The 26,581-nt window shown below is 38.7% G+C and overlaps 1 protein-coding gene across 2 annotated transcripts in view; it reads right to left on the reverse strand.

Annotated features, from left to right (window-relative positions):
- The window catches only part of glrba (glycine receptor, beta a), a 28,417-nt gene extending 7,968 nt beyond the window's left edge, over window positions 1-20,449 (reverse strand). Inside the window, exons 1-9 of one of the 2 annotated variants that reach the window (XM_066658985.1) lie at window positions 20,331-20,449; window positions 18,212-18,318; window positions 15,194-15,261; window positions 14,758-14,984; window positions 13,582-13,664; window positions 13,130-13,270; window positions 6,275-6,427; window positions 4,662-4,810; window positions 3,289-3,423 (exon numbers count right to left, since the gene is read on the reverse strand). In XM_066658985.1, the coding sequence (XP_066515082.1) occupies window positions 3,289-3,423; window positions 4,662-4,810; window positions 6,275-6,427; window positions 13,130-13,270; window positions 13,582-13,664; window positions 14,758-14,984; window positions 15,194-15,261; window positions 18,212-18,318; window positions 20,331-20,449 (1,182 nt within the window). Of the gene's footprint in view, window positions 1-3,273; window positions 3,424-4,661; window positions 4,811-6,274; window positions 6,428-13,129; window positions 13,271-13,581; window positions 13,665-14,757; window positions 14,985-15,193; window positions 15,262-18,211; window positions 18,319-20,330 lie in introns of both variants that reach the window. The other variant, XM_066658984.1, reaches the window with a different exon arrangement.
- Between the last annotated feature and the right edge of the window lie 6,132 nt (window positions 20,450-26,581).

Here is a 26,581-nt window from a genome sequence, read left to right on the forward strand (position 1 = left end):
GGTATGCTGGCCACTGGAATATGCTGTGAAGTATATGACTGGTCCGGTACGTTCATGGTGGTATCTGTTCCTCTGATGTCATATTTTGTCTCAACATTAGTTGCATTGTGTACGTTTGATGCAGGTAAATTCATTTCGTCAGCATTTTTGAACTTTAGCTGATTATCCACAGGCTTTAATTGTGCAACATCTCCCCCTTGTGGACGCCATGTTACTAAGCTGTCTTGCGATTTCACATGGAGTGAAGAAGCCTCAGGTAAGGATGTGGAGTGGAAATGATTCTGGAAGTCATTCTGGGATCTTACATATTCACTTGTGCGTTCAATTTTAATCTTTTCTGATTCTGACTTCCCTTCTTCGCCTACAATACACATTGCTTCAGCGTCCTCCAGCACTTGTGCCTGCACCATGGCCACGTCAGCATCTCGCTGCAGTGCCAGCACTTCCAACTCTGTTTCTATCCTTACTGTTTCTAGTTGAGTTTGTGCATCTCTTGTGATTTTCTCTGCTTCTTTAGCAGCCTTTTCGATTTTCAGCTTGGCCTCTTGGTTAGCATATGATGCTCTCACCTTAGCAGCTTCTGCTTTAACCCTGGCAAGTGCCACACTTGACGAAGATGATGATGTCTTGCTACTCTTAGTACTGGATACAGAGGATTTGCTGCTCGTCACCATCTTGACCACTTGTAAACATCAAATGCTGCTTTTTCACTGTAGTGTTCTCGTGCAGTGTGCCATAATCTGACTAAACACTAAGTTAAACCAGAGTCAATGAAGACTGAGCCATAATAAGATTGACCATTTACTGTCACTCTTCCTCATTAACATTCAGGTGAAAACTGTAAAATATAAACAATACAAAATATTGAACGTCTACTCTCTTAATTATACACCACACTATACATAGTTGTAAACATAAATGCATATATTATTTTCCTGCACCAACAATAGCTGCCAATAGGGCTGTTAGCCTATACACATGCAAATATACTGCTTTTATCCATTTGTTTTAACTTACGGTTCTTAACACTTTTTAACATAGGGTTTTTAACATATGAACATATTTATTACTAGCTGAACTTACACCATTGCCTCTATGATGTTTCATTTCAAGTGGAACACATCCAGAGCATGAGTGCATGTCTGATACGTTTTATTTTCCCGGCTAATCCCCGCAGTAGAACCAGAAGTGACGTCATCACCAGCCGTGGGAGCCAAATTAAAGTGGTCAAACTAAAAGTTCTTATATGGTTATTATTTTAATATTGTTCTGGTCACTTTTAAACTAAACAACAAATAATCATTAATTTTAATAATGGGCAAAGAAGAAACTAAATAAGTGCCTCAAGGGCAACACATTGTTCACTAATTAAAGAAAATTTGTAGGGTTACGTCTAGCAGTAGGAAATATCTATGTAATTTAGATGCTCTGTATAGACCCTAAAACTTATAAATTAATAAGAACATGCTTACCAGCAGGTGTATAAAACAACGTTGATAACTACGCTGATATGAATGCTAGGTTGATAATGATTCACCATCCAAATATTCTGGCTTGGTGGCTATTAACTGATCATGAAGTGCCAGAGGATGCCAAACAAACACAAACTGTGGATAAAAAGCTGGGATACACTCCCTAACCACCAGCAAGGTGATTTTTAATTTTCTAATTAAGTGACACATTTGCTTATATATCAAATTTATGTCGCCATGCAACAAAAAAGACATGAGTATAAGAAAAAAAGAATAAACATTGTATGCAAAAATGTTAGCATTCTCACAGTAAATCTTTCTGACAATGTGCATAAGACAGAAATAACATCCACCTCACATTATGACCTCTCTCTACCCAGGACACAATAATTCAGCTATTTTAACCTGATATTACTTCTTGATTTCACCCCTAACATAACCTTTACACTCACACACCCACACACAATCATACTCGTGTCCCCCACACAATGTCGCTGCTCCATGGCTCCAGGCCCCTCAGCTGTCGGGTCACGTTAGACTCAATCCCACAGAAACCTTTGCTCTCTTCTGCGCCCGTGTCCCGCTGAGTGTGCTAAGAGCAGCCGACTCAATTACAGCCATCTCCTTTCTGCCTTTACACACATGTCTCTGACTTCACACACTCATACATATGCCTGGTTATTCAGTAATTTCACTATATGTCCAAATGTTTGTAGATAAGTCATTGTGGACACAGATGTTCAACTGAGCACACAAGTTTAAATAATCTCAGCTGTACATGAATTTAAGGTCAAAATGCTCAATGCCAGGTGTGGGCTAAAGGGATATAAAATCCCACAGTATTGGGGCTGGGTAACAGTGGAACTTTGTTCTCTGAAATGATGCAGCACTATTCTATAATTCTGGGATGAGCCAGAATGTTGTTTATAGTCCTGAAATAATTATCCAACATTCCGTAACTCATGAAAGCTCTTGTGAATGAATGCAATCCAATCTTCACAGAAATGTTCCAAAAATTAGTCCCAGGAGAGTAAAAGGACAAATTCCTTAGTAAAGAAAAGCAGTTGTCCATAAACCTTTGCCTGTGTGGTTTTTAATCACACATTTGTATAAGCAAATTCAGAAAAAAAGAAAAAATATGAGAAACTGCTGATTGACAGAAAAGAAGATCTTAAAGGCAACATCTACAATTGTTCTTTAGTTTTGTAGCACTTTCACTCTGTGTTTACGTTCATGTAGTAAGTGTTCTCCTTTCCATATACAGCAAAAATAAGTCAATATGACCAACTTATGGAGCAGGAATAGAGCAATATTTCCATCTCCGTTCATGCTTTCCAACATTTGAGACCTGTTTTTTAAACCTTTTCAAAGATGAGCTTCGTGAACACATTAGACTGGTTTCAAACACGATCAGACTGGAGAGCAGCAAATGGTGAGAAAACATCCTCAGAATGTAATAAAAAGTGTTTGTTTTTTTTTCTTCAAATTAAAATCCTGAATGTTATGTTTAACAATTGGAGGTACATTTTTGGTCTCATAATCAGCAGCTTTTTAAATTCCAAGTCCAAGGCATATGGGGACAATATTTCTTAAAAATACTGCAAATTACTGCAAAATATCACAATGTCAGTTAACAATCAAGCCCTTGAAACAAATAACCATACATGTGAAAATGTCCTCTAATTAAAATTAAATTAAATTAAAAAAGTATTTTTTTAGTTTATCAGGCAATATTTTTCCATCTAGAGCCTATCCTAAGTTTCTTTGTTGCAAGGGCTCAATTAAAGTAAAGGTGATTTACTTGTAATGTGCTGACATGAATAGGAGTTCCTCCAGTGCCGTTGACTGAGTTGGCTTTGGCTGGAGTTTTTCCCTCTTTTTCTCTCTCCTTGTCTTTCTGTGCCATCTTTGCCTTCTCTGCCTCTATACGCTTAGGACTGTTCAGCATAACCTGTAAAATGTTTCAGAACAATGGAACCAGCTCACGTGTTAATAAAAATAAATGCACTGTTACATGCATATTGATAAACACAACACTTAGAAGTATTTTTACCTAAAAAATCATTGTGATGCTTCACTGACTTGTAATAGTGATTATAGAGCCTCTGTTGTTGTTACTTCAGACTCAGAATTGTAGAAACTGCACTATGCAACTTTTGAAGGTGAGTAGTGACCCACCCTACTTGCTGTAAATGTGAATTACACTGTGCAAATGTAGGGGGAATCCAGGAGCAAAATGACCAAAACCTACCTAGTGTTCCTTTAAGCCGGGCTGAAAGCAATACTACAGTAAAGCCAGATTTTCACAAAGCCAGTTCATTACAGTTTACACCAATGAGCCTAAACATTAGGAACACTTGTCTAAAAAGCTGTTGGTTGAGAGAATTTAGTGCTTGGGGCAGTGTTCTGCTGCTGAACTTTCATGACCTGCTTTTAGCACACAAGGACATTGTAGTGTACAAGTCATCAAATTTAAGTTATTGTTGCAGCAAAGAGGGCTAACATCAACTCTGGGTAAAATTTGGACGAGCAGATGTCTGCTAACTTTGAACATCTAGTAAATCCTCGAGCATGCTAAGGTGTGCTGCTGTCTTTATTGCTGAAGGGATGTTTTACTGTCTTTAATGATAGACACCTCCCTGGTGCTGATTTAGCACTGAAGTCTGTGTTGCTGAAGAATACTGAGTCACTGTGATTATTTTGTGTGTGCGTGCATACATATAAGGAGATGATGGTAGGACGATGGTAGCGTTTATGTCACTCACACACCCACTACCTTTTAAACATATAAACAGAGGGGCTTCTTACCAGCCAACTGTCTTAAGCATCATCTGGTTAAGTTCAATATCCAGTGATGCAAAAAGAGACTACAATTGACTCTCTCTCGCTCTCTCTCTCTCTCTCTCTCTGTCTCTCTCTTTCTCACTTTCTCTCTCTTTCTCTCTATTTGGGGAGAACAGCCCTCGCTCTTCCACATGAAAATATGGGCATCTGTTAGGCAACATAAAAAATCTGGGTAGTTAGTGTTCTGTTAGTGTGTGGGGTTCAAATGAAGTTGTTTGAATGATGTGGTCTCTGAGTAATAATGCTCTAGTCTTCACACTGCCAGCATGATAGCATGATGATTAATGACTAAAACCAAGGAGAAAATTGAGCAAAAATTACACACATACACACACACACACACACCTGAACCACAGCGTACTCCACCAGTGAGGCGAATCCGTAGAGCAGACAGGCAATCATCCAGATATCAATGGCCTTCACATATGAGACCTTCGGCAGCTCAGATGCCAGAGACGTACACTCAGAGGACAGAGACAAAACGGAGAGAATACCTGCAAAGAGAGAGAGAGAGAGAGAGACAGTGAGAAAGAGCAAAGAGACAAAGCAGGTGGAAGAGAATGAAAAAGATGTTAAAAGGGACAGAAAAAAGGGGGAGAGAGAGAGAGAAAGATAGCAAGAGAGAGAAAGATTTTTATTCATTTTGCTGATTATAAATCGAGATTAGAACAACTATTTTAACTCCACAAACTGACCTCTGAGCAGTACTCATCCTTGGAATGGACAGATGGACAGATGAGAGGAAGGAGGGAGAGAGAAGTGGAGCCTATGAGAGGACGAAAATGGAGAGATGAGGGGAGAAAAGAAGGGCGGGGCTTGGGAAGATGGAGAATGCATCTGACATTACAGCTGATATTATAAAAAAAAATAAGTCTTTTATTATAGACATGATATACCACATAAATCAGACATGTTATCTTTTTAATCGTTATTTTATTATAAATCTGAGTTATTTGTTTATTAGACTTAAAGCAACACCAAATATTATTTTTACTTTATAATTACAGCTTCAAAATCATTGTAATTCTGTTGTTGCTACTATGGGCTGAGCACTTCAGAAACTGCACCATGTTGTGGTGGGAAGCAACCCAGAGTGCTATTTACACTCTTAAAAATAGAGGTGCCACAAAGGGTTTTTTGAACAATGCCATAGAAAAAACACTTTTGGTTCCATAAAGAACCATTTTTGATAATTTGTGTAAATTGGTAAAGAACCTTAAGATAGAGTGATGGATTTTTAAACCTTTAAAAGTTTCTTCACACTCACACATTTCTTAAAAAAACATGGTTCTCTATGGACCAAAAAGTGGTTCTTTTATGGCAGGGATGCTCATTCCTGGTCCTGGGGATCTACCATCCTGGAGTTTTCAGATTCACACACCCCAGGCTCTAATATTCAAATGCCCCTGAGGTTCTTCATTACCTGGATCAGGTGCATATTAGAATTGGAGCTAAATTGTGCAGAGTGGTAGATTTCCAGAAACAGTATTGTTGTACGGCATCGCTCAAAGAACCCTTGCAGCACCTTTATTTTTAATAGTGTACACTCTGCAACTGTAGGGGGAGACCAGGTGCTGCTTTTACAGACTTGCCCAGAAACTAACTGTCTAGGTTTATTTATGTTTTCAATGTAATTTGATGACGTTAAACACCTGATTTTTAGATTTCGTATGAAATGTGAACCATGTAAATGGATTAAACAGATTATTAGTTCTTTTTGGGTTACTGGAGTTTATAAAAATTTGTATAAAAGCCTAAGGAGCTTGGACAAAAGCTCAAAACAGATTTTTATCATGATATTTCCTATAAATTTTCCATTTCAGGAATAGACTACAGACTACGGTTTTAACAGACTATTGTACCTTACATTTAGTGCTGTTCAGTTTAGGTCAGTAACACAAATGCATGGTGCACAGTGGTTTTCTCAGGTTTTTATATTGGTTGACAGACAGACTGACCTAATGGAACTCGAGCTGCACTGGCATCAGGGTTGATCCAGAATGACAGCCATGACAGCACCACAATAAGCAGAGTGGGAGCATATACACCCATCATATAGAAGCCCACCTGTCTCCTAAGAGTGAATATCACTTCCACACAGGTGTAATAGCCTACAGACAGAAAGAGAGACAAAGACTTAAGAGTGCCCTCCCAAATATTGACAGATTATTGAAGATCCTTTGACTACCATTGTGTGTGGGGTCAACATTTACTTGAGCATCCTCTTCCTGTTTTTGAAAACATTTTATGGATAATGAGTCTTACAGAGTGACAGCTGGTTTGCAGATATTTTGAAAATAATTGTTTAGTGGGGTAAGGATAACAAAATGATCTACATATCAAATTAATGATCTACATATTCAAATTAGTAACATGGATTATCTGTACAAAATGTAACATAAATTCAGCATTACATATAGTGTGTGTGTGTGTGTGTGTGTGTGTTTAAGGGTCTTTATACATAAGAGATCTATAAGTATTATATCATGATGACCTTGTGTGAAAAGGGAAGAACAATATTATAATATCTTGTTGTATGTAAACTAGGTTGGATGCTAATTCTATTATATACTGACTGATTCGTGGTGCATGTGTATGTCTAAGTGTGTATTTATAGATGACCTTGTGTGAGAAAGGAAGATGAATTTATCTTGTACTTGAACTTAGAGAGAGAGAGAGAGAAAGAGAGAGAGAAATTACAGAGAGGTAGATTTATGTGGCTCAGTACTCTTACATAAGGAGTGAATGGAATATTATGTAATGAAAGACACTTGTATGAAAGGACTACACTTAAGCTACTTTATTACTGTAGTACAGTATGGCCAACAGCAAAATGTATGTGCTTGTAATGGATTTATGCTCCTGTGATGTGTGGAGGCAGTGATGGAAGATAATGGACAATTTAAGAAATTGATTGTGGATCACTGTAGAACTGAAATTTTTAATTACTTTCACTCTCGGCTGTGACAGAGCTGGATGGAGCTGTGTTTACAAGACAAATCATGTTTATGTTATTTTAGAACAATTTATGTTAAGACTCGCCTACAAATTATGTGTTACCTACAAATTATAATTTGTCTCTTTGGTACTGGTTACAGCATAAACCATAATGTTTATTGCATGGTAATCAAGAGGCTAGTGTTAGTAGCACGTATTATGAAAGGTTGTCCAGCACTTAAAGGATTTTATATACTTAGACATGACTGAATTGTATATTTAACGCTCATGTGATAATGTGTGTGTGTGTGTGTGTGTGTGTGTGTTTGTACATGTGTATGAATATCTCATATCTCAGTAGTAATAACATTACAGGAAAATGAATAAAAAATCTTACCTTTATATGTAAGAAATATTTAAAATTAAATTACTTTGGATGATTCCTATTGTTCTATTCATGATGAATTCAGATGCATGATATGGAGCATTTTTCTTTTAAAATGTTACAATATTTAACAATATTTTATGGTTTTAAAATATGAAAAACATTTTGTTTTGTTCCAACATAAAATATGCTTTTTTAACAACTAGATATTAACCTCAGGTTTAAAAGCTACAGGTTAAAATGTAACCATTCATTGTTTGTTTTCAAATCTGCTTTCAGTAGGAGAAATCTAAGTTGACAGTAACTGTTTACATAAATTAACCTTACAGTCTGAATCTAGTGTCCTCTACAATAGGTAATATTTGCCCTGACACTTATGAATTTCTTTATCATTTCAAAAACTGTGGCTACAGATGGTGTTGAGAATAGTGTTATAATCTACTTGTCTTTTTTTCAGAATTCTCTGTTCACCCTTGTCTCTGATTACTATACAAGGTGAACCAAAAAGGTAGCAATGTCTAAAAGAGTTGCGAGTGAATAGGCACAGTGGTAAAAACTTCAGCAACACCGCTGTCTCTGATCCACTTGTAACAACACAATACACACTAACACGGCACGACTACATCAGTGACACAGTGTTGACTATGGTCCAAGTTTTGACTATGGTCCACCACCCAAAAAAAATCTTGCTCTAGGGTGGTGTTGTAGAGGCCTTGAGCATTTATAAACAGAGAAAAACATGGCTAACGAAGTACTCAAGGCAGAAACAAGGGAGTCATTTTAATGTGTTGGCTGATTAGTGTAAATAGCAGGATTTATTTAGCAGTGTTGGGAAGTAACAAAGTAAATAGCTTAACACCTCTCAAAATGTGGGATATATTAGGCAGCAAGTGAAGTCAGTTCTTGATGTTAAATGGTTTCAATCTGGAAAATAAATATCACAGTGACCATGGCTAAATTATGATAGTCATAATATTATTTTCAAATCATATCTCCAACAGCAGGTCTGGTGGAAGGTGTTCTGGGTATACTGTTAACCAGTGACTGGTTCATGGGTGTGTAAGCCTCACTGATGTTAAAACCTACAGTACATCGCAGTTCATTGTATATGGGGCTGCTTGCACATTTTGCACACCTCCTTCCAATACATCAACTTCAGGAAATGACTTTTCACTTGCTGTCTAATATATCCCACCCCTTGACAGGTGTCATTGTAAGGAGATAATTGTGTTCACTTCACCAGTCAGTGGTTTTCTTGTGGTTTATCATTCTACATTATAAGAATGTAGCGAGATCTGCTCACTTGAGTTGCTGCAAGAAAACTGTCCAGCTTGATGGCACTGCTCAGCTCTTCATCCATCTGCAACTGTATAAACCTGAGCTATAGCAGTGAAAAATGTCTGTGAGGTATCTCTGTTTATAGGAATAAATGGTGTAATATGTGTACACCAGCAATTTAATGTATTATATTGGTAATATTAAGTCATTATTTCATTCATTCATAGTCTGTCACAGCTTATCCAGTTCAGGGTTGTGGTGGGTCCGGAGCCTTCCCAGAATCACTGGGCGCAAGGCGGGAATACACACTGGAGGGGGCACCAGTTCTTCACAGAGCATAAGTCATTATTTCTTCAAACAAAAACATTCTCTAAACTACTAGATCTATGGGCTCAGTGATGTGCTTGCGATTATTTTATTTCGCTTACAGCTCACAAGTGCTGAGCTTGACTGAGCTTGGCATTTCATTTCTTCGCAGTGTCACACAGCAAAAGATTACCAATCTACAGTGATTTTTTTTTTATCTTGAACTTCTATGAAATTGCAAAAGGTCAATCCAACCTGAACAACTGTTACCTGTTTGTAAAAGTAATTGAAAATCTGTATAAACCAAGTTCTGTTTTGGGACCTGTACTATTCACGCTATACACCACCTGGCCAAAAAAAAGTCCACCACCTGGATTTAACTAAGCAAATAACTAAGAGCCTCCATGCATGGGTGCTTATGTTTCAGCTGTCAACAAGTTATTTAACCCTAACTAATGCATTGAGTAGCTTCTCATTTGTTAAACCACCATCTCAAAAGACACGTCATGTGGTCGTGGAAAAGATGTCAATCTGTTATTATTATTATTGGCATGCATCAAGCAGAGAAAACATCTAAAGAGATTGCTGAAACTACTAAAACCAGGTTAAGAACTGTCTTTAGTGATTGAATGATTGAATGATTGTGATTGGCGATCACTTAAACCTTTGGTAAAATCAAATTGTAGAAAAAAAGAGCAGAACTTAGGGATATGTTTAATAGTGAAATTAAGAGCATTTTCACACACACTATGCGAAGGGAACTCAAGGGATTGGGACTAAACAGACTAACAGGCAAAAACTGCTTCAATGTGCTAGAGAGCATAAAGATTGGACTCTGAAGCAGGTCACGTGGTCTGGATTTACTCTGTTCTAGAGTGGGCACATCAGGGTAAGATGAGAGGCGGCTGAAGTGATGCACCCACCATTCCTAGTGCCTACCGTACAAGCCTGTGAGGGCAGTGCTATGATCTGGGGTTGCTGCTGTCGGTTATAACTAGGTACAGCAACATTATGTGCCCAAAGAATGAGGTCAGCTGACTACCTGAATATACTGAATGACCAGGTTATTCCATCAATGGATTTTTTGTTTCCGGGTGACGGGGACATATTCCAAGATGACAATGCCGGGATTGATCATGCTCAAATTGTGAAATAGTGCTTCAGGGAGCATGAGACATCATTTTCACACATGGATTTGCCACCACAGAGTCCAGACCTGAACCCCATTCAGAATCTTTTGGATGTGCTGGAGAAGACTTTGCGCAGTGGTCTAAATCTCCCATCATAAATACAAGATCTTGGGGAAAAATTAATGCAACTCTGGATAGAAATAAATAATGATGCTACAGCGAATGCATGCCATAATCAAAGATTTTTGACCAGGCAGTGTATTTTTTGACACTAGAGTATGTTATTTGTGAAAATGGCTTTACCATTTAAATCTGGAATCCAGTGGTACATTAAATAGCATATTATATGTATTTCAACAACTTAAATCAACAACTAATCAAACATAAAATTGCAATCCAGATGGTTGAATGGTCTGCCAACTACCCTAAGCATGTGGAGCTTGCCACATTGTGCTTACTGAATAGCATTAAACTCAATAAATTGCAAAAACGTACTCTAGGATGGGCAAATATATTTACTAACTAGTGACTTTGGCACCATCCAATATCACAAACATGCTTAAGCAGCCTGGAACAGTGGTATTTTATGGTTAGTCTTCATATGGGAAGCTGTGTTTGCTAGACTTATTGCCCGTTTCTATATTTTTATTTTATTTATACCAAGCTACATTCTGTTGTTTCATAGTGGTCATTCTTAACAGAGAAATAGCTTGCATAGCACTGTCAGGTCTTGCTCTCTGTGTTTTTTGTATTGTGTATTGTTCCTGTGTTTGTCCTTATTTGTCTGTTGGTTGTGTGCATCATATTTGCTTCTCTTTACGTTTAATAAAGTTTGTCTGCACATAGGTTCAGCCTTCATCAAGTCCATGTTAATAATATTAAGGTTAAAAAAATAAAAGAAAGCAAGTCATGCAACAGTTACAAATCTTTCATTTTGATATTTACTCACTTGTGCTTCAGTGTGGCTTCATTGTTCGGTTCACTGACAGAATCCACCAAGAAAACACTCCTAATTTTACAGCCTCGGATATCCAATATATCCTGACTGGCCATAGCAAACATGTGATGTGTGAAACTAGCAGAGATTCTGTTTTCAAGACCAGTCAGAGTCATATAAGGCTACTAAATGCCTAATATCCGATAATATCAATGTCTAATGCTTTGTACTTTCAAATTATAATTTACTTTTATTTAAAAATATATATTTTTTAAACCAGTAATTTGTATTGTATTTTAATACATTTCATGTTTAGCAAGTATTTGTAATTTGTAACAGCCCATCTCTAGCTGTAGCTTACCTACTTTTAAACACCAGCAGCTTATACCTTATAAAGCTGCTGTTTCAATTCCCCAATCAAGGACTTGTTTACTTCTAAAAAGAAAATTAAAATAAAATAATAATAATAAAAAAAGTTTAAGCATACATGACATTCAGAACTTAAAATTTGGCACATAGACTTGCACCTCTAAGATATGACACTAATCTCTGGCTCATAAGAGATCCAAGATTCAACTCAAAATTGCACTTTTTGAAGATTCAGGACTTAACTGAGATTTATAGTTCAAGGATTCAAGACTTCATTTAGACCTCACTGACTTTAGGTGTGATTCGACTAAAACCTCAAAGACTCAAGATGATTTGATTTGGACTCAAGTATGATATAAAGCAGCAAACATATACCACCCCCCCCTACCCCCTGCAAAAAAAAATATAATAAAATAAAATAAATAAATAAACAAACAATATATTTGGAATACATTGTTATCTATTTAGCATTTAAAAAATGACCACAACAAGAATGTCCACATCTACACTAAACCCTATAAAAATAAGTAGAGTGAAAAAAAATTCCGTACTGTCACACTCACGTCTCGTCTCGTCTCGTGTTTTCCTGTTCTCAGCACATGGCTTTGTTTTGTTTATGTTCATGCCCCGCCTCTGTTCCGCCTTTGTCTCTACCTTCGTCTCCGCCTCTTTTACGTCACCCTCGTTATGGTCTTCAGGTGTTTCTCGTTTGTTATTGTATTTAAGCCCTCTCGTCTCACTTCCTCTTGTCGTTCATTGTACCTTGTTCCATGTTTCGTTCGCGGTGTACATTGTTACTTGTTTCGTGTTCATAGTTCTTTAGATTGCTCTTTGTATGTTCGCCGTGTTCTTCGTGTCTCTTGCTCGTCTCTCGTGTTCGTTTCTCCTGCTCGTTCCTCTTGTTTCGTCTCACGCCCGTTTCATGCTCGCTTCCTGTTCTAGTTCGTTTGTGTTTGTTTTGTAAATAAAGTCTGTGTTCTCAGCGTTTGCGTCCGCCCTCCGTCAGTCCGCACCCCTCATCCCTCAGCAACCCTTACACGTACATGCATTCTGTTGACGTTCATCTCCATCTACACTTCCAATACACTCCCACTTCATCAGTTGTACTGAATTGATGTATATACTATATATTTACTATATTTCCACATTAAAATGGCTCAGGTTTGCTTTTGAATTTAATTCGTTTTGCCAGTGACTTTGTCAAATGTTATGCATTTACTGCTGTGGAATAAAACCTATAGACAGAAATGAAAAAAAACTTTTTTTTTTAGTTGTAGATAAAGTTCTGAAGAGCTATGCTTGAGTGCACTCAGGTGCAAATTGGGAGAGCTTTGAAATGAGAAGTCAGCATTTTCCTGCCTCATGGGATGGTTTCTGAAAACAATGCTATAAGGGAGTAACATTGTATGTGTGTGTGTGTGTGTGTGTGCAAGTACATGGTGTACATGCATGTACCCATGTGTTTTTGTACCTGTTCCAGGATAGAATTTAGTACAGTTGCCATACTCAATATCCTCTTGTTTGACATCAAACTGTGGCAGTGCAATTTCATCCATTTGAACAGGGTCTCCAGACTGCCACATAAATACCAGGTCCTTGGTGGTGTAGCCAACTGCAAACACACACACACAAACACACAATTAATACATTTAACTTTAACAAAAACCTTCATACATAACAAAACTGATGAGCCAGAGTATTATGCCCACATGACTAATATGCTGTGCTCTGGGCATTGTTCTACTGAGAAGCCAGATATTCATGTGGATTTTTCATAAACATAAAAACAATCCAGGATGTAGAAGATTGTGCCTGAAGAATAATCGATGACACCTTCACCTCACAACATACAAAAATTACAGTACGTACTGATAATATATATATATATATATATATATTGTGTGTATGAGTGTGTGTTCTTACAGCTTTCTAGCTGCATTTTGCACAGTTGTGTGTCCATAGGGAAAAGGGTCAGATCCAGAGGGCAGGACAGAGTGACTGATAACCTGCAATCACACACACACACACACAGACACACACACACAGAAACACACACACACCCCAAGTGAGCATAGCTGATGCAACAGTGGCAAGAAAAAACTCCCTTTAGAGGCAAGATTTAAGCAGGGTAGCCATCATCCTCTAGTTGACACTGGAGCAAAATGTACTATAATGTTGAATGCTGTATTTACACCAAGTAATTCACAATGTCTTTAAATTAATTTCAGGCAATCATATTTCAATTTCCGTTTTGATTCACCTTTTTGTTTTTTAGAATGGCCGGTTGAACAGTAAATTTCTGACTAACAAATGTTTGTTATTGGTCAAAATAACTTGCTAAAAATGTTCAACCCTGGAACCCTGTATCTGAGATTTCATCAGAGTGCACACACGCATTTTCATGCTGCAAGGTTCATTAGGCCTGGTTGCGTGTGGAGCTTCAGTAGCAGATGAGGAAAACACTCAGTGTGTGCGTGTGTGTGTGTATGTGTGTGTGTGTTGGCCTAAGGCTCCCACACACATGGCGATGAAAATCCAGAACATTCTTTCATCTGCTATAAAGGCATTTACAGAGTGCACAATAGCACAGAGCTCAGCACAGCCACTTACACACTACCAAGTTACACACAGGCAAACGTACACACGAGCACAAAATAATATATAATAATATTAGAGATACTCAATCAACAATTGGCCCTGAAATTAATTTAAAGGGCTACAGGGGAAGAAAGGCCCGTGGCTCTATGGTGGGTTGATAACGGTTTAGATCAGTGTAAGATGGGTAAGATTCGTTCATTCATTCATTTTCTGGAAGCTCTTTCTCTTGTTAAGGGGCGTGTTGGGTCACAAACCTACCCGGTATCATTGGGAGCAAGTCAAGCCCTAAAACGCATAACACACCTAAACTCATCGTAACCCACAGGTTTCATGACTTATTATATAAGAACACTTACTTTTATGTCTGTATCATGTACTCTGTATCATTCCATATAAAATACATGTCATGTAATTCCCAAAACTGTAGTAAATATTCACCAGTTCACAGTTCCCCTCTTTTTTTTTTTTTTTTTAACTTTCTTAACTTTAACCATAGCTCACCTCATGCTAATAAGGACATCGCCATTCCGAAAGATAAATAACAGAATGTTTTCCTGTGTCACATCATGGAAGTTGGCATTCTTCTCATTGGCGAAGAAAAGGTCAGGCTTCCACAAGCACTGGAACATTTTGGGGTCCACAGTCAGTGCGTCGGACTTGAAGTCTGTTGGCAAACGCAGGCGTGGGTCATTCCAGCGCTGTCGCAAGAAAATATTTACCCGGTAGTCCTGCGGGAATCATACACATAGACAGAGAATGAGAGAGATACAGAGGAACACTGAGGGATATAAAGAGGTTTGATAATAGTCATTAAAAATGTGTAAAGTATATGTACTTTATAGTACATACACCCTGCAATTATCAAAAGTGAATCTCTAGTGAAAAATACATGAAAAATAAACAATACACAACAACTGTTCTGGAGGACAGTGATTACCATGGTAGTCTCCTGTATTGAACCAAAGCTGTTGATGAAAATGTTCACCTTATCCTCCACTGGAATGCCTGCACACACACACACACACACATACAGACATGAACATGAACAATTGCCTTCTAGTGGAATTTCTGTCAAAGCACAGCACCAGCCGTGTGCACATATGGTTAAGTGGGCTTTCTCAGGTCAGGTGTAATTATGCATGGAAGTGTGTGTGACTGGTGCCATCCCAGTCCTATCCTTAGATATTATTTGAGAAAACCAAGCAAATCGAGAAAAATATGGTTTCAAACCTCCACTCTAATAACAAAAAGAGGTCATAACATTTGAACAAGTGAAAACCAGGGCCATAGATCTTCAGTGGTTCTGTATGACAAGTTTTAATTCCACAGAGACATACTGCATGGCCTAACACTCTGCTGTGTGAAGCCATAGAATTTGCTCATGTTCTGCAGCCTCTATCCTACTTTCAAATAAGCATCACAGTGAGCTCACTAGCAACTATACATATGACTTTCTGTGATATAAGTATACAACAGCTCTAATATACAACATTTAACAACCAATTCCTTTAACGTAGAGCTGCAATTTGTAGATTTACAATTACAGAATGTAGTATATACAGTATGTTGCTCTGCATAATTGTTAGCCCTCTTTTGCCATTTTTAATGGTCAGGAGCTCCGCAGCACCACTTCACAGGTCATTATTAGTGGATTATTCTTAGAACTGCATTGACACTGACTTTGTGGTGGTGTGTTAGTATGTGTTAAATTTTGAACCTTATGTGTGGCTGCAAAACTGAGCACAGTCCACCAGACCAAAATACCCAGCTAACAGTGTCCTATGGACAACATCTTATGAGAACTGATGAAAGGCTAGCAGATGGGTGCAGCAACAAACGAGCTGCTGCATCTGACTTTACATCTAAAAAGCAGGATCAACAAGGCTGGTGTGTCTAATAGAGTGGACAATGAGTGGGCACACTGTTTAAAAACTCCAGCAGCACTGCTGGGTCAGATCCATTGATCCACTGACATGCAGTTACATGCTAATGACATATCAGCATCACTGCAGTGCTGAGAATGATTAACCCCACAAAGAATAACTGCTCTGAGGTGGCCTGTGAGAGTCCTAACCATTGAAGTTCAGAGTGAAGGCGCCTACAATGCATGCAGGGCAACTAAAGTCTGTAATTGTAGAACTACACAATGTGCCTATATGTGTAACTGAGCTGAAAAAATGAACACTGGGTGTAGGAAGAAGTAGAAGTAATGTTATTGCTGATCGAAGTATATCAGACACTGTGATGAAATAATGGTCTGTTCTTCCAGTGGCAGCATGGATTTCTTGCTCTAGTTGCCGGTGCTTCGGCAATCCAAAAACACATGTTGGTAGGCGGATTGGCTGTGCAAAATTGTCCAACAGTGTGTGTGAGTAAGTGGGTGAACTTGTGATTCCCTGTGATGGACTGGCACCTTGTCCAGGGTGTTTTCCTACATTGTCCCCACTGAGGGCAGCTGTGGCCTGGTAGTTAGGGAACTGGGCTTGTAACCGGAAGGATCCCCAGAGCTGGCAGGTCATGACTGAAGTGCTCTTGAGCAAGCCGCCTAACCCCCAACTGATCCCCAGGTAACCGTGTGTTTCACTGCACGGATTGGGTTAAATGCAGAGAAAAAATTCCTCTGTTTGCAAGCACAGTGGCCAATAAAGTGATTCGGATTCTAATTTGTTTTAATTGATTCATACCCACTGAAACCTAGAAGCTTGTGTGCAAAATTACTACTTTGGGGGCAGCACTGCCGTCAAGGCAGAATGAATGTAATTGGTTATGAGTCGGCAGCACGGTGGCGCAGCAGGTAGTGTCGCAGTCACACAGCTCCAGGGGCCTGGAGGTTGTGGGTTCGATTCCCGCTCCGGGTGACTGTCTGTGAGGAGTTGGTGTGTTCTCCCCGTGTCCGCGTGGGTTTCCTCTGGGTGCTCCGGTTTCCTCCCACAGTCCAAAAACACACGTTGCAGGTGGATTGGTGACTCGAAAGTCCGTAGGTGTGAATGTGTCTGTGTTGCCCTGTGAAGGACTGGCGTCCCCTCCAGGGTGTATTGCGCCCAATGATTCCAGGTAGGCTCTGGACCCCCCGCGACCCTAAATTGGATAAGCGGTTACAGATAATGGATGGATGGAATGGTTATGAGTCAAAATGTGGAGGTGAGTGTGATTGGTTAACACACACTGGGTGGAGATTTTCAAATAATGTGCCATAAACCAGTAAAGCTATGCCTAGTGCTCTGTGTTCACCTGCTCTGACTGCCAGTAATGTCTATGGAAGAAATAAGTGTGCAGTATGATTTTCTTTTTATTACTGTACACTTAGTTCTATTTCATAATTTTTTGGAAGTGATGCCTCAGAGGCAGTTACATTATCCTCCATTCAAGCAAAACAAAATACTGTATTTTTTTTTTTGCAAAAGAACTATGTCTGCAGTAAAAAAAAAAAAAAAAGAAATATATATATATATATATTGCACATTCATTTCTTCCATTCCCAAGTCATTTCTAGCAGTCAAAGCCGGCAAGCCATGAGGGTTTAGGTGGAGCTCTGCTGGTTTATAGCTCGTAATTGAAAATCTCTGCTCCAATTTATGTTAAGCAATAACATGCATCCAAGCCTTTTAGCTTGTAACCAATTTCAATTCTTCTGCCTTGAAGGCACTGCTGCCTCCAGAACAATTTGAGCAATGATTTTGCACACGAGCAACCCAGAACAGGAAGAAGAAGTTAAAGAAAATGAGTGAATGAATAAGTATTCCAATACAGTATTCAAGCCCCAATGTTGTATGGATTACATATTTTGAAGCTGAAATTCTTTAAGCCCTTTTCCCACTCTTTTCAATGAGTTTCATCTGTGAAACACTTAATACTGAATAACGCCATGCTTTTTTTATTGCTAAAGAGGATTAAAGGACCTGGAGTCACATTCTAAAAGAATGAAGCTCTGTCTGTGTAGATAAATGGGTATTACCTTTAAAGTTGGGCCTGATACGGGAGTCATAAGTCACCAGCAGGCGGTTGAGGATGTTACTGGTTGAGTTGGCAGGAACTCGATCGAGGTCCTCGGCTGATAACTGACTATAATAAAAAAATGGATGCACACAGGCAGATAGACATGCGAGACTGCACACACATCCATGCATTTCAATTTCATCTCTTTTTAAGTCAGTAACCTAGCTGCCTTATCAACTTAGACTTATTAAAACCTCTGCAATAAGTGGCATCAGCATTAACGCAGATTATAATGAGTTCTGAACACCACTTGGGAATTAAAGTGGTCCAGACTAATGAGAATAAGTTACACTGACACAAAGGCTAAATCTTTTTTTTTACTATAGTGCAGAGATATAACAAGCTCCAATTCTGAAAATCTCTGATAAACCCAGGGCTGAAAAGCACAAATTTAGGTAATGTACCCAAGACTCTAGAACATTGTTCAATCAAGAGCCTCAATAAAATCGTTCTTGCTTTCAGCACACTAATTTAATGTTTTCATATCATGTACAATGTTGACATGCATCCTTTTTAGTTTCTGTGGCTAAAAGGAATATTAATAATGCCTTAAAAATAGTAATTTGTAGTCATTTTAGCAGCTTAAATTGAAAATGTCCATGAATATTTGATACTTTGCTTATCTTAACTTTTATATGTTACATGCAACTTACATTAAAATTAAACTGCTTTGCAGTTTCTGAATGCATTCGTTTGAGCGCCATAGAGAGGTTACCTCAAACGGGGGTAGTCATGTTTCAAAATGTTTAGTACAGAACAACTGAAGCTCTGTAAATAGGCTAAAAAACCACATCAATGTATCACACCAACATTCTACCATTTAGAGCAAAATGGTATATCTACATTCCTTTTCATGCCACATAGTGTTCTATGGAGCTACAGCAACAATTAACACCAAATGGGCAGACCTTGCTCTTAAGGGTGCAAGGTCAACACTGAAGACTACAAAACTAGATGGAAAAGATAGAACCCTAACCCGAACCCTAGAACAAAGGTACAAAATAATCAGAAAGAGAAACCACTACTTTGCCAGATGGCAAGAAAAGGGGATACTCAAACAACATTGCAGAAAGCTTAAAAGTGGTGAGCTGTTTGTCCAAAAACTAGAGGTGAGGTTTTATATGGGTTGAAAATTAATTAATACAGTGATTCTCAAAGTTTTTAGACCAAGTACTACCCATTATCAAACAAAAAACACCAAGTACCAACTTATCACAGAACACGTGGACCCCTGGTTCTTCCTCTGTTCCGGTGGCATGAGGTAAAAGTCTTGCTTTAATGTTTGCATCTTTTTGTTATTGGGTTATTCTAAAATAAATACAAATAACTAGGCCTAAACTGCATTTTTAAACACAATTACACATTATGGGAAATGAGGACAGGTAAATATAACATAATTTATGTGCTTTAATAGACTATAGGTGATAACAGCACAGTGCAAGGAGCAAGAGCTGACCAATCCTGGCGCTTGTATCAGTAAGTCTACTATTAAACAGTGTATTAGGGCTCTAATGATGTGAAGATTGGCCATGTTGTTTCACTTCAGCTTTTTGTCTGCACGTGTACAGAATTCTTTCTTTGTTTCTCTCAATTTTTGCCTCTGGATTTGGGCCTTGGCAATGTGTGATTATTTTTGTTATGATCTTGCTCATAACCTCTAAATTATGCCACTAGAAACACCTCAGAAAGAGCTAAACATTCCTTATGGTGTCCTCAGAGTGAGGAAAATAATTAATGTTATGATACTGTGGGTACATTTGAAATCAAATGGAGGTATTGTTTTTGAAACCATCCTCCAAAGGTTACATATTGTAATGCATGCAGTGCCGAGCCTGAAGTAGCAACAACAGAGACTCTATTCTCCCTATAATAAGTGAGTGAAAAAGCACAATGAATTTGAAGCTATAATTTTAAGATAAAAATACTACATAGTGTTCCTTTAGGTTTAGGACTGAGTAAGCTTTGTCATAGTGTGGCATTTACATATACACTGAATAACAGGAAACAAAACATAAAGACATTAGCATATTTGAATATGAGAGAGAGTGAAAAAAAGAGGTAAATAGAGAGAGGCTCACGAGGGACAGATGACTTGTTTGCCCTTCTTGCCTTTCTTGGGTTTGCCTCCTTCTTTGGCAGTGCCCTCAGCAGAAAATTGAACAAGCAGCAGCAACAAGAACATTCCCCTCAGAACCATGACTGCACGCCTGCACCACACAAACACAAACACACACACACACACACACACACACACACACACACACACACACACACACAGTTTGATCTGCTGACAAACAAGAACTAGAATGTTTGGCACCTTTTCACTTTTCCGACATTGATTTGTATGTTCATACAAACTCTATCTTATATTCTTTTTATTTGCCTTTGAAAGAATTTGTTTTAAATAAGCCTCTTCAATTAAGTTTAGGACAGTCACAATGGCCTGATTTTCTAAGATGACAATGCAAATTCTATGTTAGCTTCTAGAGTTTGCTAATTAAATGTAAATAATGTATGCACAGGCCTCCACAAGGGGGTGTTATTAGCCCACTTGTGTGCATTATTGAAAAGTGAGGAAACCCAAATCAGAAGGATCACAAAAATACATTTTTCGTTCATTGCTTGTAACCACTTTCTAGTTCAGGGTTGTGGTGGGTCCAGAGCCTGTCCCGGAATCATTGAGCACAAGGCAGGAACACAACCTGGAGGGGGCGCCAGTCCTTTACAGGACGACACAGGACACACACATTCACACCTACGGACACTGTTTAATCACCAGTTCACCTACCAATGTGTGTTTTTGGACCGTGAGAGGAAACTGGAGCACCTGGAGAAAACCCACGCGGACACACCAAACACACCAAACTCCTCACAGACAGTCACCCGGAGCGGGACTTGACCCCAAAACCTCCAGGTCCCTGGAGCTGTGTGACTGCAAATCTACTCTCACCATGCCGCCCCAAAAATACATTTTACTAATTACAAATTTCATCTGTATCATGTACTTAGATTAAGTTTTTTTAAAAAAAGATATGGCAATTTAACCAAGAAACTAATATCATAAGTAAATAATTACTACTACAACTGATACTCTGTCCTAAAATCTAGCAGCAGTACCCAAAATAAAAAAGCATTAATTACACATCTCAGTGGGAGATTGTCTAAATTAGGCTAAATTAGGCTGAGGAGATTTATTTGGAATTAATATCCAATCCAGAATAGTCTGTGAATATCTGCCAAAATATAGATATGGATACCGTCTCTAGCCAAAGCACATTTACTTATAATTCTGCAGATTTTTCCTCAGCTCATATCTGTTAGCTACACAGCTAACGACAACAACACAGTTTTGAAGAGTTTTATCTTAAAAATATGTCAGAAAACATGTCAGAAACATTCAGGGGGCTTTATTCCACTTCGTACTGACTCCAAAATGTCTTGCCAACACTTAATAACACATAATTTACCTTTAAAATGCTTGTATATAGTCACACAATATCAAAAGCAGTTCTTATGCATTTAAGGCACATGGGCTGGACTTTTGCTGACAAGTGAAGCACAGAAATGCTTATGTGTGTCAATTAAAGCACATATTTAATTATTAAAAAGATATTAATAAGGGTTAAATGTGATCAAAATGTATGGTTCAAGAGAAAAAGAAGGAGTCTAAAACAAAACTCTGGACCTGATCCAACACCTGAACCTTCACTGCAGCTCTGCAGCAGAGGAGAGGGGAGGGCTACAGCATTTTTATTGCACACAAACAACTAACAACCAAACAAACAAATCAGTCTCCTTTTCATAGCGACATGGAAGCGCCAGGGAAAAGTTGCAGAGTCATGAGTCGAGATGTGCACTTGCCCTTGACTTAAAACTGCACACATGGATATAAAACGATGCCGAAAATGACGTCATGAAAGATAAGCAGTCTTACCTCATGGAATTATGATCACGTCACTCTTCACTCCTCGCGCACGATCCTAGTGTCAGCGAGCGCTGCTGGCAGAGTCCATCTCTCTTAGTCACTGTGTATGTGTATGTGTGCGTGTGTGTGTGTGTGTGTGTGTATATGAGAGTGGGTTACACAGAGAGGAAGTGTGTGTGAGAGAGGGTGGGGGCAGTAAGGAGAAAGAGAGCGAGAAAGAAAGAGCGGCTCCTGTCCCAAGCGAAGATGGAGGGAGCGTGCACGCACGTGTCCTATTGCATGCGCAAGCTGGAAGGAGAAATTTGGCGGGAAAACTCTCTTTTGAAATCAGTTTAAAAACAAGTGGGTGAGGGGGTAAAGAAATATTTTATGGATTCACTGTAAATTTTAATGATCGATATTGATTATTACTTTGATTAATCAAGTTTTTTTTTATTACAAAAGGTCAAACATAACTCCAAATCACAATTTCTTCAAAGAAGCCTTTGTCAAAGAAGTCATATTAATGGATCACCAGATATGCTTGTGCCTGTGTAATTCATATTTTAAAACTTTAATATATGTACTACACAGCAAATTCACCAGTGTTAAATTAACACTGAGAGTGTTGACAAGTTTACATTTTTACACTAATGGTGTTGATTTAACACTGGTAAATTTGCTGTGTGCATACATGCAATGGAAAAAAAAGAAAATAAAGTGTAATATATACTATACAAAAGTAAGTGGCGAAATTCTAATTTTGACCGAACAAGTTATCTTATCATGCTTTTACAGCTAAAAATAGTATATTTTGTGTAGAATCTACAGAGATATGCAGAGATATCCAATGCACTGCCAACTAAATTTCATAAAATTACTATAATATTGCTAGCTGCAAGATATTTCAGGTAGGGATTGTTAGGCAGTTGCTATGGTAATCCAGGCGGTTCTCTGTCATAATTCTGTTTGGGAACTCTCTGAGTAAATTGCTGCATCCACTGCTTTGGCTTTCCCTTGTTGGTCCTAAAAAATCCTCTGTGCCGCAGACTTATCCCTATAGATTACACTGCCAATTTAATTCCCACATTAAAGGGACATGGTAAAAGTGCATTTTGCACACTCTGGGCACAAAGTGGCACAAAACCACAAAATCAGAGAGTCACTTCTTACCCAGCTCAACAAAGGGTGCCCTCCCACATGCTGAGCATGAGTGGGCACCCCCTCCTCTCTACTCATGTTGATGCCTGGTGCGCATGTACAGTTCATCCATGGGTCCTAGCCATCATCTCGCCAGGGTACAGAATTCAATTTGCATTATTCCCATTCAGAGGCAGAGACTGTGGAAAAGGGAGAACCAGTTTATATTTTGCAGCCAGATATTTTGGTAAGTATTAGACTCAGAAAGCAGCTTTTACACAACATATATCCTGATTGTGATCTCTTTGGTTTTCAACAAACACCTGATACCAATACACATTCAGACTGTGTGGCTCCATTCATCATAGTTCACTACGGGCAATTTCCAGAAAGCATATTTAAATACCTTCAGCTTTTGGAAAGTACCAGAGATTTGCCTTCAAGGCAGCGGTTAAGAAGTTTCTCATGATTTGGGTTTGCCACACCCCCACCTCATAGGATTTCACCAAATGAATGGAGGCAGGTTTGGCTCTCTTGTGACAATTAATCCCCAGTATATTAGTTTATTTAGACAATTATTTATGATTGTCTGATTGTATGATGGGCGGCACGGTGGCGCAGCAGGTAGTGTCGCAGTCACACAGCTCCAGGGGCCTGGAGGTTGTGGGTTCGATTCCCGCTCCGGGTGACTGTCTGTGAGGAGTTGGTGTGTTGTCCGCGTGGGTTTCCTCCGGGTGCTCCGGTTTCCTCCCACAGTCCAAAAACACACGCAGGTGGATTGGCGACTCGAAAGTGTCCGTGTGTGTGAGTGAATATGTGTGTGTCTGTGTTGCCCTGTGAAGGACTGGCGTCCCCTCCAGGGTGTATTCCCGCCTTGCGCCCGATGATTCCAGGTAGGCTCTGGACCCCCCGCGACCCTAAATTGGATAAGCGGTTACAGATAATGGATGGATGATTGTATGATGAGGGATTTCTAGCACCAAGTTCTATGTTGGTATTCTCTCTTAGTTTAGTAGTCATGACAGATACATTACTTACTGGATGGGGAGCAGTTTTCAAGGGTTCAGAAACATCAATGGCATAAAGGCCATGTGCTTTCAGTGTTTTTAGCTCGGAGACACATCACGCCTCTTCTTCTGAGCCAACAAATTCTAGTCCAGATGCGCAGTATAATAATACATAAACTGTCAGGATGCACACACTCTGTTCTGTTGCATTAGCTATAATTCATTTAGTTCTGTGGAGCAGCATGCTTTTCAGCTCACTGCACATGACCCATGTGCTAGGCCATAGGAACATCATGGCAGATCTCCTCTCCAGAGGGAATACCCTGTGAGAAAAAGACTCCACCCTCATGTTCCCAAGAGGATTTGGAAGAGATTTTTCATAACTTTCATATATTGCTTTGCCTTACATAAAGATATATACTGCCCCTTTTCACTTGTGGAGAACAATGCACCTGTGGCCCCTACCAATAAGAAGAACTTGCTGTCCCAAAATCACAGGGAAATCTTTCACCCTCACTTGGACTGTCAGACCCTGTGTGTCTGGAGAGACTGAAACTGGGCCCAATGTATACGCCAATAGAGGTTCAGTGTGCAACAACCTCATCCAAACTTTTACACCTATTTAACATTCTTTGTATAGAATACATGAGTGAAGGAGTCAAAGCTTTTCAATGTAAAACTGTGGTGGGCCAATAAAATGGCAATAATATTTGAGTGTTACACTGCCTTCTGACTGAGCAGTCCTCATGCCTGTCATTATTTCACATTCATTTGAGAAGTACTCACAAACATATTTTTAGACTCGTCTGGCTAAAAATGGACTGGAAATATAACACGTTATATTGATAAAGCATTATGTATAATATATGTATATATGTATAATGACAGGACAGTGAGTTATTTTAGCAATAAAACACGAGAGGGTGTGTGTTATCATAAAATAATAGCACGGTTGTGATGTGGCACAACTATGAGATGAAGGATAGTACAGTACATCTCAGCCGTATCGTTATTTCATGATAACTCAAGTGTTCTCCTGTGTTTATACAACAGTTTGAGTAATACATTTAAGTGTGAAATAAATAAACGGAGCTGTGAAAGTGGCGTCAAATATGTTTTTAATATGGGAACATACTTCCGCTAAATTATAGTTCCTCAACAAGCAGCTGGTTGCTATAGTAACTCTGCACAGCACTCACTGCCCAGACTTGATCAGCCTCAACTCACTAACACTTTATTATCACTAACCGTCTAAGTAAACTACCCAAACCGCTAATCTACTGAATAAACTGTTCCAGATAAACCAATTCTGCCCAAAACAGTCTTTATCTAGTCCGATGTGCTTAGCTGCAACTCTCAAATTTCAGTACGTTGCCTTTGTAGTGCAACATACGAGTGAAGTAAACCAGCCAAACAGTATATTATTCTAATATAATGTTATATCAATACCATGACCGCAGAACATAATTTTAAATATGGTGTGCTCATTTTAAAACCTCCATTATGACAGTTGTTAGTGCACTAAGGTATAGCGAATGATTTTAGGCACGTCCTGAATGTGCAACTAAAAACTCCTCACAAACGTAAAGACAATTTTAGCAAATCTCCTATGGGCTCTGCTAATATCCGTTTTCTCTTTTCGTTCTTATTGCTTGTTTTGTATTTTTATGTATAATTAAGTCATTTAATTTTATTAGTTCATAGTTATTGTTTTATGCTCTTTCAGATTAAGGATAATACTAGGGTACTTTAGTGCCAGTCACTGCCCTCAGATCTCCATTTATTACAAGAAATAAGTTAAACGTACGTGTTTACAAAACTGAAAATGGGTTTAAGTGGTACACGATTAAGTGTATACTCTCGAAGTAAACTGAAGACAGTTCATTGGTGTGAAAAATGAGCTTAAGTTTATTTAGTGGTGAAAAATTTAATAGAGCAGGGCTCAGAGAGACGTTAGAAACAGCTCAGCGGAGTGATACAGTGGTTGTAAAAAAGTCTGTGTGTGTGACTGGAACTAACTGCGGTATAAACTGTGATAAACATCCATAAAAGAGAAGTTTGATCAGGCTTTGTTAACATAATTGCATTGGTAATATGTCATTTTTGTTTCTTTGCCGAAAAGCTGACTCTGTGCTGCTATGCTAACTGTTTTTTATATTCCACTGAGACATTTCTCTCCAGATTTATACTGGGACTGTCTGTGGATTAATGAAGGCATGTGTTAGCAAGTATGTGCAGTGAGCTCTTTTTTGAGTGACAAATGTTGACACTTAAATTA

The sequence above is a fragment of the Hoplias malabaricus genome, chromosome 2 (assembly GCF_029633855.1).
Source record: "Hoplias malabaricus isolate fHopMal1 chromosome 2, fHopMal1.hap1, whole genome shotgun sequence".
Classification (NCBI taxonomy): domain Eukaryota; kingdom Metazoa; phylum Chordata; class Actinopteri; order Characiformes; family Erythrinidae; genus Hoplias; species Hoplias malabaricus.